A 15,739-nucleotide genomic window follows, 5' to 3' on the forward strand; every position below is an offset into this window, starting at 1 on the left:
AGAGCAGAGAGCTTATCCTTGTACACCGCTCATTTCCATGTCCCTGGCATGTCAGATAACATCACAGAGTGCTGTACTGTATTATGTTATTTCTGTATCTCATGCAACACACAGCACTAAGGATGTAAAATACAAAGTAGAGGCAAACTATCTACTGTGTTCAGACTGATGGGATGTTAGACATGTGGCTGGTTGAGCAGATGGAGCACGGAGAGAACTTAAGAGGAAGAGCCACACAAAGAAAAAGATAGAATGGAAAGTTTCCAATGTGTACCAGCGACAGAAGGTTCACTTTTTGTACACTTTTTTGAAAAAGTTTGAATCCTGAACCCATTATTATTTTTCATGAGACAAGAAAGTCACATTAAAGATAACTATGACCGTACCAACACTCAAAGAGATTTCTTCTGAGGCAGTATTTTGGTGCACTTACACACTTGGGGCTCTATCTTACGCTTGGTGCACAGTTCCGGGAAAGACGCCACCAACACCCAGTGTACATCTTTGGTATGACAGCAAATGCAGGGGCTTTCATCAGCGGGCCATAGGCTCAATCACCATTGTGTTACCTCATTTTTAATGATAGATAGTGACTTAACACATATTTATTTACATGAAAATCTTTTTTAGGGGAACTTTTTTGTTACTTGCAAGGAAATTCATATTATCTAAATGGATTCAGTCTGTGCCCCCTACAGTTACAGTTTTTCCAATTGCTTAAACACATTTCCTGAATTTACAGCTGAGTTTCTCAAAACTCGGTTAACTCACAAATCTCTTGCAAAATTAAACTCTTGCTATCACTCTTCTTCTTCCTCTCTGTTCTCTATGATACTCCATCTTTTTCACCTGAGGCCTTTTTTTATACTCTGAATGGTGATTTAAGTGTTTTGAGGGGGCGCAACTAGCATGGGGGTGTGGCATTTTGAAGGCCAGTGTTTTCCAGGTGAACAAAGTTTGCTAAATGATGTAATTTGTCTTTAGAGTTTTACAGAAATGTGATTTTGAATGGGTATTTCAGTGAAAACTGTTGAATTGTGCTTAGAGTTTTTCCATCTTGAGTGTGGTTTGATACATATACAAGAAGTTTGAATTTTAAGACTCATGTGCATAGTGCCAGTTTTTTACAATAAAGGACAACTGCAATATACAGTACACTGATTTTTTTCCCCTGAAAAGGCTGCCTACGGCCCTGAGTGGCAATGAAATGAAATTTAGTCAAATATGGAATCCTTTCTTTAATCACATTCCACAAGAGATTGGAAAGACCTTGATTGACTCATTTTCTACCAAATATTCTATCATATACTGTATATCAAGATTGTTTATTATGAAGGAAAGCAATGACCTACATACTCTCCTTTTTTTGTTTGTTTTTTAAGCTTTGCTTTAGCATTAGGGAGATCTTTTGTGTTGCAGGGGACTTGCTTTTGTTTTTGTTACAGAGCATTGACTGGGCATTTAATTTGTCTGTATTTATTTGTAATGATTTTTTAATTGTTGTTAATGTTGGGTTGATGGAACTGGAATGGAGGGGGGGTGTTACCGTAAATATATTTCTGTTTTGTTTTACATGTATGATGTAAGTAGGTTCACTATGAAATAAAAAAATACACCGTGTCCTTTGTCCTGCATATTTTTGCATAAAAATATGCATGTATGCATGAGCACTTTGTGTTTATTTAAAGGGGACATTAGGCTGTTGGTCAGACTCTGTGAAAATGCCATCAGGTCAGCTGCAACAGTGTAACGCTGCTATGACATCATACCTGCCCGGCAAAGAAGCCACACACACCGATGATGCAGAGGATGTTGAAGACAGCTGATCCCACAATGGTCCCCACACCCACGTCACCTTTAGTGATGAACACCCCTAGGGAGAGAGTGAGCAAGCACAGGCACACACACGCACACACACACACACACACACACACACACACACACACACACACACACACACACACAGACACACAGACACACACACACAGCATTAGGACTCCATAGAGAGCACAGATGATGTTTTGTACACTACTTGACATTTCCAGTTGCAGCACGGCATCTGCAGTGTTGACAAACAGATGTCACACAACTGTCAAAACATATGTAAATGACTCGGCCATGGATTTCCCTCTCTCTCACACACACACACACACACAAACAAATATACACATGCAAGAGCACACATGGAAAATAATTTGTCCATACCAATCAGAATAAAGTTGAATCTGTTAAGGCCCTATGTGTAATTACATTTTTATTTATAACCATGATAAAGTAAAAAAAAAACACATGGCCTTTATTCATCACCAGCAATTCTCTAGTGTTCATTACATGAGACCACTTTAATGTGATTCTAATGTGATTCAGTATATGCAAAGCCATGTTTGCCTACTGCACGTGCCTTTGAGTAAAAGCTTTGTTGTTCAGCATTCATTAAAAGGAATGCATGCCTCCTCCCTAATGCAGCTACAGTGCTACGGCATGTGTTCTGTAAAGAAGTGCTTGTGGTGGTTACCTATGATGGATGTGAACAGCTCAGGGGCTGAGCTGCCGGCGGCCATGAATGTGGCACCTGCTACATCCTCACTGAGATTGAGACGCTGTGAGAAGGAAGTAAGAGACATATAAAAAGATCATATTGGAACAGGATGTCCCAGCTTTAAAAAGATAATACACAGCAGAACCCCTTGACCCGTGGCTGATTATACTAAAAATCAAGATAATCGCCCAATCGCAATACAAAATGTCCCATGTACTCATGGGAGACAAGGAAAAAAGCAGTTTCTTCCTTTCTGTGTATGGTATTTGTAAAGTGTTTGAGCTTTTGCAGATAGACATATAGTACCTGACATCATCTAGAGTCATATATGATTTCATAATCAATGTCTTACTGTTTGATTTATAGTTGTGTTACTGGATGATGTTGTGTTTTGTTATGTTTGATATGCAGCAGTGTACTATAATCCCATGCGAGCGTTTTTGAGTGTAAATCTCTTAATAACTAAAACCTATTTTTCTGAAGAAATATTTAAGATTTTTATTTTAGGACCATTAATAGCTCATGTACATACCTCACACAGCTTCTCCAGAGAGGGGACAAAATAGTCATCACAGACGAGGGCCAGGGCACAGAACATGTAAATGGTCTGCGAGAGAGAGAGAGTGATAAATATTACAGAGATCAGTCAAGCATGAAGTTTTTGCGTGATGTGATTTATACATATGATACCATAGGGTGAAAAGTCCATGATGAGATGGGTTCCAGCTGCAACATTAAAAGTACAGCCAGCTGTGATTTATCAGTTGATATTTCCCCTGCTATTAAGGACAGATATCTGTATGTACCCTGAATGGTACAGAAAGTGCACCTCTCTGCTCTAAATGCTACATTAAATTTAAATGTAAATGAAACAGTGAGTCTGATATTTGAGGGCAAAAGATTCAGATCTGATGCCATGCAAATGCAGTACATTAACGGATGTGTCATTAAAAATTCATGAAAAACATAACTGTGGGACCACACTTTTTACATTTTTAAACAGGGAAGTTAGTTTTCACTTTTTAAACATAGTGGCATTGAAAAGGCTTAGGAGGGGAGGTTATGTATATGGCTTTTTCTTATTCACCTGCTGAAATACATGGAACTGACAAGCAACACGATGTCTGACATGGAATGACACTACAAAAGTCAAACAAAATAAGATTTGTACCATACGTGAATAACCTCAATGTTAATGTTCTGGAGACCATGGAAATAAATACAACTGTATCATTTACATGCACAACAACAATAATGGGCTTAACACTGACCCTTGGGAACACCCACTGCACACACCTTTTCATGGTATCACATCATAATACCTGATTCAGACACACAGGAACTAGGCTTCCCATGGCGCTGCTCTGCTGCTGCATAATCGTGATTGAGCCATTAAAACGTCCCTGATTATGTTTGTTTGTGTTAATCTTATGTAACACTACATGATGGAGATTTTTTGGAGATTCCTCTATGCCGGACTGATTTTGCTGCTTTTCGCATACGGTTACCTTGAAGTGCATGTTTATGACAGGTAAATACTCCTGTCTCTGCAAAACACAAGCAGCGGAAGATTAAAGCTTCTGGACAACCTGCAAGAGGAATTACAAAGTACCCAGACGATGGCGATACAACTGGCTCAAGAATGGGGAGAAGCATTGGAGCGGAGGGGCAGGTGAGGAGCTCCAGAGAACAGACAACCCTTGCCATCACTGAACCGAGTACAGTGAATCATGTGTCATGGTAGCACAGAGACTTGGCTGCACCTGGACATCCCTCACTTGTTGAGTTGAACGAGTGAGTGATCTGATCTGCTCTGACAGGAGCAACGAGTCGGGTAAGAGGAGGGGGGTGGAGTCTGTGTTTACATCAAGGACGAATAGTGCAGACATTACACTACACAAGAAACCACCTCTAACCCTCACGTTGAGCTTTATGCTTGACTCTCAGGCCGTTTTACCTCTCTAGGGAGTTTGGGAACATTGTGATATGCTCTGTTTATGTGCTGCCCAGTGGAAATGCAGGGAGACCTGCCGTTCGAGTGGTGGACTACGTGCATAGACAGCTGCAATGTACACCTGATGCTCCCATGTTAATCTTGGGGGACTTCAATCAATGTAAACTTGAAATGTCTCTAATTACTGTATGTTAAATGTGACACTAGGAACAGTAAAATACTTGACAAATGCTATGGAAATATCCAGAACACATATACAGCCAGGGTTCTAAGTGCTGTATCGTAGGCAACTGGACTTGTTTCAGTTTCTTGAAGACGTTTCACCTCTCATCCAAGAGACAACAACGGTCTTTGAACAGAGGAGGTGGCCTACGACACTATCGATCACCCAGCTACAATGCAGTACTGAATTGCCTCCCCAGACAGCTTAACAACCATTCACACCTGGGCTCACCGAGTCTTAACAACCCACATGAAGGCCGGTTGGATCAACAACCCACAAGTGGCCCTAACGACTCTGAAACTCAGACCTCATATATGTCGACTCTGTAAGGACACTCCCACACAGAGTTTAAAAGCCTGCAACTCCCCTCCAGTTAGTTAGAACTGAAGAAGCCTCTTGGATGAGAGGTGAAACGTCTTCAAGAACCTGAAACACGTCCAGTTGCCTCAATACAGCACTTAGACTCACCATGACCTCAATGACTGAGAACCTTCATCAACATATACAGCTGAAGCCAAACCACTGCTGTCCAAATCTGATCATCAAAATCAAATCAATTTTATTTATATAGCCCAAAATCACAACCACATTGCTTCAGTGGGCTTTACAATCTGTACAGTGAACGACATCCTCTGTCCTTAGACCCTCGATTTGAGTGAGAAAAAACTTTCCATGTTGAGAAAAAAAACCTTTAAACAAGGAGAAAAAAAAAGAAGAAGAAACTTCAGGAAAAGCCACAGAGGAGGGATCCCTCTCCCAGGACGGACAGACATGCAATAGATGTTGCCAGTACAAAATAGATCAACAAAATCCCAATTTACAAATTGAATTGAAAACAGAATATCTAAGTAATTATATAATATAAGTTAAATGATTTCTGACATCCATTTCTTCATACAAGCAGGTCTCTAATATGTGATTTGAGAATTAACTTCAGGTTTTATGGGCACATACAGCTGAATATTGTCCGCATAGCAGTGGAAATGTACTCCATAGCTATGAATAATTTGGCCAAGATGTGAAATATATAAATAGAAAAGCAAAGGGCAGAGAACAGAGCCCTAGGGAACTCCATACTTCACATCAGTAAATATTGAAGTAGTAATTTTTGCAATAAATGTATTGTGTTGTCTCCGATAGGTAAGTCTTTAGCCAAGCAAAGCCAGGCCAGAGATGCCAAATTGACTCTCAAGTCGGTCTGACAGTATGCCATGATCTATCATATCAAATGCAGTGCTGAGATCCAGTTACAGAAGCACTGAGGTAGAGTTTGGGTCCATAGTCAGTAGAATGTCATTTACCACTTTAGCAAGTGCAGTTTCAGTGAAAAAGGTTCAAGAAGATTATTATTAAGTAGGTAGCCTGAAAGTTGCTGGGACACAACTCTTTCCAAGACTTTAGAGAAGAAGGGAAGGTTGGACACTGGTTTATAATTATTTAGTGATCCTGGGTCAAGATGTAGTGTCTTAAGTAGAGGTTTAACCACAGCAGACTTAAAACTAGCAGGGACAGCACTGGCCATGAGTGATAAATGTACACTATTTAACATTGTAGGTTCCAGTGATGGCCAAAGATCCTTAAACAGTTTTGCCGGTAAGGGGTCCAGGAGGCAGGTAGTTGGTTTTGAAGTTAAGAACGGTTTAGACAATGTCTCGAGAGAGATACTTTCAAAAATGTTAAGCTAAGACCAAGTGTGAATAAATCAACTTTGCCAAGGAAGCCAGAGATAGGAAGAGATCATTTTGATTCGAATGTCATCAATTTTATTGCAAAAGGAATCTAACAAATAATTTGCAATAAAGGGTGCACAGCTCACAGACTGTGTTTTTTGAGTAAGTTTATTAATTAATTATTGCATATTAGGCCAGATAAATATGCTGTATGCTTATAATTAAGTACACTATCACACCATGCAAGATAGAAAACTTTCAATTTAGATTTTCACCATGCACGTTCCATTTCCCTGCAGGCCTGCTTGAGATCTCAGGTTTGATTTGTAAACCAGGGTGTAGACTTCTTTGATCATCTTGTCTTGGTAGAGACCGGTGCAACAGAATCAAGGTTAGAATCAATCATTAGTTAAGTTTTCAAAAGGTTCCGTCACTGTCGCCTAAGGAGCCAAGACCCCAGGCAATTTTTCACTGAGTGTCGCTAAGATTGCCTGGATGATATGACGAGAAGTACAAATATTTGTGTCACCAGTACAAGGACAGGCTAATGACGCTTCAAATGTAATAAGAAAGTGGTCTGACACTGCAGAAGAGACAGAAGTGACATTCAGGGCTGACACATCTATCCCATGGGAGAGGATCAAGTCCAGAGTGTTTCCACTGGAGTGAGTCAGTTCATGAACAAGCTGAATGAAGCCAGAAATATCAGGAAGTGCCAGAAAAGCTTTACTTAGGGGGTCAGAAAGCTTATTTAAGTGGATATTGAAATCCCCACTAATTAAGATCTTATCTGAACGAGTGACAAGATCTGCAATAAATTCACCAAATTCTTCGTCCAGTTCCCTGGACAAGGCTTTTACTACTTGATGAAGATGGTTTTAAAGCCAGAGCCTCAAATGAAGTAAATTTAATATCGTGGTTGGAGGTTAAACTGAAAATAGATTTGTAGATTAGAGCAACACCTCCACCCTGTTTAGAGGCCCGAGCAACATGGACATAGTTATAGTCAGGAGGGGACGCTTCATTTAATGGCAGAAAAATATTTGGTTTCAGCCATGTTTCACATAAGCCAATCATGTCCAGCTAATGTCAACAATCAAATCATTAATCAGCAAGGCTTTAGTGGACAAATATCTAATATTAATGAAGCCAAGTTTGATCGTTTTTAAGCTCATTGGAGCTGCAGTTTTCAGCGATAGGCTTTTCAGTGGAGCTTATGGTAGATAACAGTAACGGTAATGTTAACTGGAACAAGGTACCTTTTTAGTAATAGCATGTTTTGTTGGCCTAAGCAGATAGGGATGACGGGATGCAGCTGTGATTAGCTTTGGTATTTTGTTATGTAATGTTACAATGTTATGTATGATGTTGTGTAAGGTGCTTGCTGAGACATTTCCCCACAGTCAGAGGTGGAGATCCAAATTAGATTATTGTGATTTACACATTTAGCGGATGACTCAGTGAAAGAGTGGCAAAGGAAGGAGACAGTGTCAGTGTTGTAAACTCAGCTGTCTCAGTCTGGTATTCTGCACTTTTTCCCTGACTAGCCATATTAACTAGGCTAGTAGACTCCACACCAGCACTAACTGTATCACTAGCAGGCTATCTAATCGACTTGATGAGTGCTATATCCCTAGTGTCAAACCTAAAAAAACAGCAGCGCCGACTCCAGTAGGATGAAGGCCATCCACTCTTAGCAGGTGGGGGTGGCAAATGATTGTACAAGAAGTCATCCCAGCATTTTTATCATCAAGTTTTCTGATGACTATGCTATCTTGGGACTAATGGACACAGACACCGACATTTCAGTTCATAGCTCAGAGGTTAAAAAGTTTGTACAATGGTGTGACGACCGTCATCTCATTGTTAAAAAAGCAGAGGAAACTATTTTTGATCCAGGTCATCTAGGAGATCACTCTTTACTATGGGTCCATAATGCTTGTATCACTCAGGTTCATTCTTACAAATACTTGGGGGTACATATTGACTCTAATCTGTCCTGGGATGTCCACGTGAATTCTGTGTGCAGTATTATCCAACAGTGACTTTATTTTTCATGAAGACTCTGGGTGTTTGGAGTTGAACAGAAGATATTGATGGTATTTCATCATGCAGTGATAGAGAGCATACTAAGATATGGAATGGCAGCTTGGTTTTGGATCTGTCAGTGAAGCTGAAATCAGAATTTAACAGACTAGACCGCACAGCATTGAAAGTGGGGGTGATGGAGCATCCAACCCTCCAACAACTCTTTGAGGAAGGAGTAGTCAGACAGGCAAAGAAGATTACTACTGACCCTTCACATGTCCTATACTCTCAATATGAGCTGCTCCCTTCAGGTCGACATTATAGGGTCCCAATTAGATATAAGAGGAGATACCTCAACAGATATAAAAACTCATTCATCCCTATATCAGTGAATCTCCTCAACTCAGACCATTAGGCGAGGGTATGACAAGGGGAGGGGTGGAATGATTTGGCACTCAATGTAGTGTTTGCACTTGTGTTATGCACTTATGTCTTGTGTCTATATGTACTATATGTATTTTTATGTGGCAGCCTTTTCCAAGGCAAATCTCTAATGGGACAAATAAATGAATCTTGAATCCTGAATCTTGAATACATACAACACAAAGCACGGAGAGGAGAAGAGACCGGGCTGAGATGAAAGACAGATTGCGATGATCAAGAGAGAAAATGTCAGGTGGTGATGACAGACTGATAGGGTATAAATGAACAAAGGAAAGGCATGAATATTTTTACACTTTGTAATAACAAAGCCTTTCAAAGTTCTGCTTACAGCAAAATTGGCATGGAGAGTGAATATTCCTTTTTGCTTTTGTGCTCAGCACTGAGTCACATTTTACCTTTTGCAAGAGTTCTTCTATTTCCTGTTTCTGAAAGGCAGGTGAGGCTGAGCTGAACATCATGAGAGCCCACACACTAAGTGGCTTAAGGAGTGTGTGTGTGTGTGTGTGTGTGTGTGTGTGTGTGTGTGTGTGTGTGTGTGTGTGTGTGTGTGTGTGTGTGTGTGTGTGTGTGCATGCGTGTGTGTTTGTGTGTGAAGAACACCAGGCTGACAGTCACTGAGGTAAAGAGGCATGTGTTAATTCAAGGCAAACACAAAGCTCACATGTAATCCTGATAACTGTTTAATCTTGATTCAGGTTTGAGGTTGAGGGAAAACATCATCACTATCTCAAGTTTCCTGTAGCTGTGATTGAACACATGTGTGCATGTTTTATGTTGCAAACAGACAAGGAAGTCCTTAAATTTTGAGTTGTGTTTGCTTTTGTGTTTTGTTTTTCTGAGAAGTGATGATGCCAGCAGTATTAATGAGCTGTGCTGAATTGGAGGGGCGTCAGCAGTGCAGCTATCAAGAGAAAAGCAGTTGGAAGTAAAACACTTTGATATTAAAATTCACAGCTGAAACTCTTACACAAGTGTTTTTCAGTTTTCTGGCTCCAAGCTGAATCCAAAACCAGAAACATACATGATCAATGATGATCTCTGACTGATGGGAGAGTGGAATCAGCTCACGGCAGCTTCACTTGTGATCACATGAGACTCAAGGAGAAAAGGACAGCAGGAACTAATCCACTGTTCAAATCAACATCCCTGAATCAAGACCATACGCTGCAACCAGTGCAGCATAAAACAGATGACATAAACCACATGATATTTGCTCTGTTGTTTGTTTCGTTTTTGAATATATCATTACTTTGGAGAAGTATTTTGAAGGTTTTGAGATGTTTTATGATTTGATTTTATAAGGCATCTATCATTTATATTTTAACCTGTAGACGAGCAAGAAAATGATCAGGTTGGTAGGAGTCTAATTAATATCAAAGGGCAGTAGCCACAGGTGGAGGCTCACATTTATACTATTTTAATGCTATGAAGTTCAAGTTCTAAACTTTGTTTTTCAGGTCCTACACAAGATGTTATAGTGCTGGTGATTGGCTGTCACCAGACATGCAGGAAAAACACAAGGTTTCTCCCAGAGACGGGCTCACCACGGTTATGTGTAATGTAATTTTTGTTGAAATGTTTTTATCAAAATTGGTTATGAAAAAAGTATAGTTCAGGAGCCTGTATCGACCTCAAGGTATCCATACCAATACCTGTATCGCAGACCATTTAACGATACCCTACCCTATGTATGAACGTACATGAATGTGTTTTTTTGGTTGTTTGTTTTCCACACACACAGAGGTTTGCCCAGCTCATCTTGTTAGGACGTGACTTCTATTCATATGTACAGCCTAACCTTAACCTAACCACAATTCATACCTTATCATCCCTGAACCAGGACCTCAGATAATCACATTTTTCCACAGGACTGATCTTTTCTCACCATGAGGATTTATGGTCCTGACATGGTCAGGTTTTATTAGGGGTTGACCAATTATCTGCCTGGCTGATTATCGCCGACGATATCAAGCATTTTGCCGATTATCTGTATTAGCATTTAATTCTCCCGATTGCCGACAGTAATTGTAATATACTTACTGTTAGATTTTAGAATATAATTTATATTCTTGTATTCAACAGTAATTATATTCTAAAATTTTTACCTTCTCCCCGTGTCAGCATCACCAACAGCGTGTCGCCCTTCTCTGACCCATATCTGAAGAAAGGGCTATTCAGTGTCTCCCCCATCACCCTGTTCCTCTCGTCTGTCAGGATAGCGTTCATCGCACTAAATCCTCTTTCGCATTCTGCTGTGGACACGGGAAGTGTCGAGACTGTAGACATCAATTTTTGAAGCTGCTCATCTATGCTGCCTTGGTGTTTGTACTCTCTGAAGTCCTTTTGCAACAGTACAGGTCTTTTGTAGGCGGGGGCAGCAAATCTGAAGGACTCAGAACAGGGCATTGTCTTCTTCAGAGGGCCAGGTGTTAGGATTCAGCTCTGCAGCAGCATCATTCGCACCCACCAGTCTCTGCGTGATGCTTTCTGTTAGTGCCGGAAAGATGTTTGATCAAAACTCCTCAGACTTCTTGAGTTGTGTTTCACTTCACTCCCTTGAAGGTACGGGTTCTGGCATCCTTTTTAATAGTGGACTTTAAGGATATCAGCGCGACGTCAACTTCTGCTTTTGCTGTGATTGCCATAGCATCCCTTCTTTGTGGAAACAGAGACAAGGCCTTCAGGGTTTCTAGGGGATCTTCCACACAAGTCATCTTCAAAACGAACAGCCAATTAGTCATTTGCACAGTCATTTCCTGCGCATTTTGCTTTCTCCTTGGTCGACCGTGTGTTGTTTTCAGGCAGGTTCTGAAACAGTTTAACCAGTACTGGGTGGCTCTCTCACAAACCTGTCACTGACAAGCATTAGGATGACAGCCCGCGAACGTCGAATACTTTTCCTACCCTTCTTGCAGGGACACCAAACTCTGTAGCCTTCTCTTCTAGTTCTCACGTGTTTGGGACTTTGAGAAAAGAATGCATACAGTGAGTCAATGAAAATCTGGAAGTGACTTGCTTGAGTGCATTTTCTCGACTGTTTCTTGGACGGCAAGTTCTAGCTTGTGGTTCATGCAGTGAATTATCACCAGGTCGGAGTTGGTTCTCTCTCGCATCAGTGTAGCTGACCCCCTGTATCTTCCCATGATGACAGAAGCTCCATCCATACTGAATCTGAGCAGCCAAGCCCGCAGAATATCTTCATTAATTCCTTGCTCATAGTAACATTGTAGCTGTGTGTTGCAGATTGTCTCACTGGTTCCAGTTTCCAGCTCAGTAAGTTTGAAAAGAAAAATTACGGGCCTGATTTTGGAATGGGATAGGGATGTAAACAATGAGGCAGTTTTTATTGGATGTCAATGTGCTCTCATCAATTAGGAAGCTGAACTTATCCAGGGACTTGACAACATATTCAGCTAGGCTATGAAAACCAAAGACGTCTCTTTCCAAACCGAAAAGAAAAGTGGATGGTGAACACAGACAGTTCAGTGAAAATGCTATCTGCCTGATATGCAAGGAAAAACTTGCCGTTCTAAAGGAATATAATCTCAAGCATCATTACTCGACAAAACATGGAGAACAATATGAGAAGTACCAGGGAGATTAGAGGAAAAAACGAGCCACACAGCTACATAGAGGACTATCGTCTCAACAAGGTCTTTTCCATGAAGTGAAGGACGCTGATGCTGCAGTTGAAGCAAGTTATGTGGTGAGTGAATTTATCAGCAAAGCGGGAAAGCCATTCACTGAAGGACTGCATGTTGCACATCACTTACGTATATTCTATGCCAAGAAAAGAAGAGCTTGTTCAACAAACTATTGGCAAACACAGTGGCAGAACGGATGAACGAGTTATCAACTGATTTATAAACAGTTACGGGACAACAGCCAAAGTTTCACTGCCATCTCTGTGACGCTTGATGAAAGCACAGACCGTACTGACAATGCACAGCTAGCCATTTTCATCAGTGGCATTAATTACAAATCCGAAGTGACAGAAGAGTTGCTGAGTTGGTGTGTAATGCATGGCTGTACCACAGCTGAGGATATATTTCAGCAGCTGCGAGTGCAACTGAGCGGGCTGGTTTGCCGTGGAACAGACTGGTAGACATTACCACTGCTGGAGCCCTGTCAATGACAGGCAACAAAAAATACAGACTGGTAGCGCCGAAACAAAGAAAGTTAGAGGAGGAAAATGTAGAGCTGGCAGTTGTTCTCAACAGGCACTGTGCAGCAAATGCTTGAAATCTGAACATGCCATGCCTGTTGTCCAGAAATATAACAATTACATCAGGTCCAGGAGTTTACAGCACTGCCAGTTCCGGGCTGTTTTAGAAGAAATCCAGTCAGCATATGGTGATGTACTTTACTTTACTGAGGTGTGCTGGCTCAGAGAGGGAACTGTCTTGAAGAGATTTTTTGAGTTAAGAGCAGAGGTGAAAAACATCATGGAAGATGGCAGAATGGATTTTCCTGAACTTGATGATCCAAAAGGATCATGGATCTTGCATTCCTAGTGGACATAACACAGAAGCTGAACATCCTTAACCTGAAGCTGCTCGGGTTCTTTAAGCTGAACATCCTTGACCTGAAGCTTCAGGGCCCTGGTCAGCTTATCACAGCAGCTTATGAAAGTGTGAAAGCAAAACTGAGACTGTGCAAAACTCAGCTGTCTGCAAACAACCTCAGTCATTTCACAACATGCAGATCTCTTGCAGAAGAGGGCACAGCATTCAGTGGTGATGAATACGCCTCTGCTATTGAAAACCTACAGCAGAAGTTTGATGAGCATTTTGCTGACTCTAAGGCACACTGTGACACTTTCCAGCTGTTTGCAGAGCCCTTCTCAGCTGATGTGGAGAGTGTCCCAAGTGTGTTGCAGATGGAACGTATTGACTTGCAGTGCAACAGCGAGCTAAAAACTAAATTCAGAGAGACACAAGGAAAAGACGACATGACTGGACAATTTCTGAGGGGACTCCCTCTATCCTTCCCCAAAACTGTCCATAGTGTTGAGTCGGGTAATGTGCCTTTTTGGAAGCACATATCTGTGTGAGAAACTGTTCTTGACTATGAGGGTCCAGGCTTACTGATGCCCATCTTGAAGCTGTACTTAGGGTTTCAACTGTGACCTCCATCAGGGTAAATGTGGCTCAGTTGTGTGAGCAGCGGCGCTGCCAAGTGTCTGGCAATACATAAAGTACAAATCTGTTCAGGGATTTTTATGTGTTAGTTCAGTGCAAGGTTTACTTAAACAAAAACTTTAAATAAGTTAATAAGTTAACAAAAGTTTTGTTAAGAATAAAAAAAATATACAAAATGGTGTTTGCATTTTAGTATCATTCTATTAATGATAGAAATAACTCTACATTTTCAGAAATATTGCGCTTTCTTATAGTACTGGAACTTTGGAGTGGCCCTCCTACGAGATTACAACAACAGCAGGGGCCCCTAGCTCATTTGAGTTTGAGACCCCTGCTCTACACTGAAGAGTGTGCACTTTGTTGTTACATTAGTGATAACTGCTGACTTGCAAAACAATGATAGGTTTTCAGGTTATTTCTTGCACTCACCAGAGCCGGTCATACTCTCAAGTCTCAACAAGTTAACTGTAGCAATGTTACTGAAGTGTCTCCTGAGGCTGTCTCTGACTGTCAGAGAGCTGCAGGATATTACTGTTAGACAGAACAGAACTGCATATAAGGTCTCTGTTAAACCCAGTGGTGGAATAACTACGTACATTTACTCAAATACAGTACAAGTACAGTTTTGAGGTACTTGACTAGTACTTTGAGTATTTCCATTTTCTGCTACTTTATACTCTATACTTTTACTATACTATTCGCTACATTATAGAGGCAAATATTGTACTTTTTACTTCACTAAATGTATTGTTAACTAGTTACTAGTTACTTTGCGGATTCAGATTAATATAAAATAAAAATCAACTAATAAGTTGATGTACTGTTCTAGATCAAGCTATCCAGCAGTATAACATAAATGAATATGAGCTCCCCCTTAACCTGCTGCAACATTTAAGTCTAATCTTTGTGTTGGAGTTGGAAGTTTCTCATATTCTAAATTTTGATACTAAAATGTTCGTATTTACTGTAAACGCATATCGGCTCCAAATATTGGTAATCGACCTCCTTGATAACTAATAATCGGTATCTGGCCTAAAAAAAACATATCGGCCGACCCCTAGTGTTTATGCTAGAAAAGGTTCCCAATAGGTAACAAAAATGTGCGCATGCACGCACACACACATACACACAACACCAACACACACACACACACACACACACACACACACACACACACACACACACACACACACACACACACACAATAATACAGAAATGTGTAGGGAAAGGTAGACTTACACACAGGACGTGCAGGGCCACAGCTCCTTCTGTTCTCTCTTTGTGTGTGAACAGGTCTGTAGGGAACTCGTGCAGGGCTGAAAGAGACAGACACATATGGTTACAACGGTTCATTTGCAGTATATGAGTGTGTGCACTGTATATGTTTGTGTGTGTTTACAGGGAACATTTTTCCAATGCCCAGCAGAGAGCACAGAAACCCATCAAATTCATGAGTAAGGACAAAGAACCTTGCCCAGTGAGTACCTTGCCCAAGTGTGTGTGACAATTTGACTGTGCCCTTCCAAGGACTGTGTATGAGCATGCTTCCTGAGAGAGCGACAAGACGAGAATAAGGAAACAGAAAAAATTAGCACTAGGAGGACAAAGAGAGGGCAAAGAGGAGAGAGAGCATTTTAAAAATAGAGCAAGGGATATTTAGGGTAAGGCAAGTGGGATGGAGAGCAAAGGAGAGAGAATGGGTGGTGGGAGCTTAACCGCAATTTGCAAACTCTACTTCTC

The 15,739-nt window shown here is 40.9% G+C and overlaps 1 protein-coding gene across 1 annotated transcript in view; it reads right to left on the reverse strand.

Annotated features, from left to right (window-relative positions):
• The window catches only part of LOC311250846 (sodium/potassium/calcium exchanger 3-like), a 73,480-nt gene that overhangs the window by 13,927 nt on the left and 43,814 nt on the right, over positions 1-15,739 (reverse strand). Inside the window, exons 3-6 of the mRNA XM_084342942.1 lie at positions 15,239-15,315; positions 3,072-3,146; positions 2,516-2,600; positions 1,770-1,873 (exon numbers count right to left, since the gene is read on the reverse strand). Of these exons, the coding sequence (XP_084199068.1) occupies positions 1,770-1,873; positions 2,516-2,600; positions 3,072-3,146; positions 15,239-15,315 (341 nt within the window). The remainder of the gene's footprint in view (positions 1-1,769; positions 1,874-2,515; positions 2,601-3,071; positions 3,147-15,238; positions 15,316-15,739) is intronic.

Source organism: Pagrus pagrus (assembly GCF_965226575.1).
Source record: "Pagrus pagrus genome assembly, chromosome: 2".
Lineage (NCBI taxonomy): Eukaryota > Metazoa > Chordata > Actinopteri > Spariformes > Sparidae > Pagrus > Pagrus pagrus.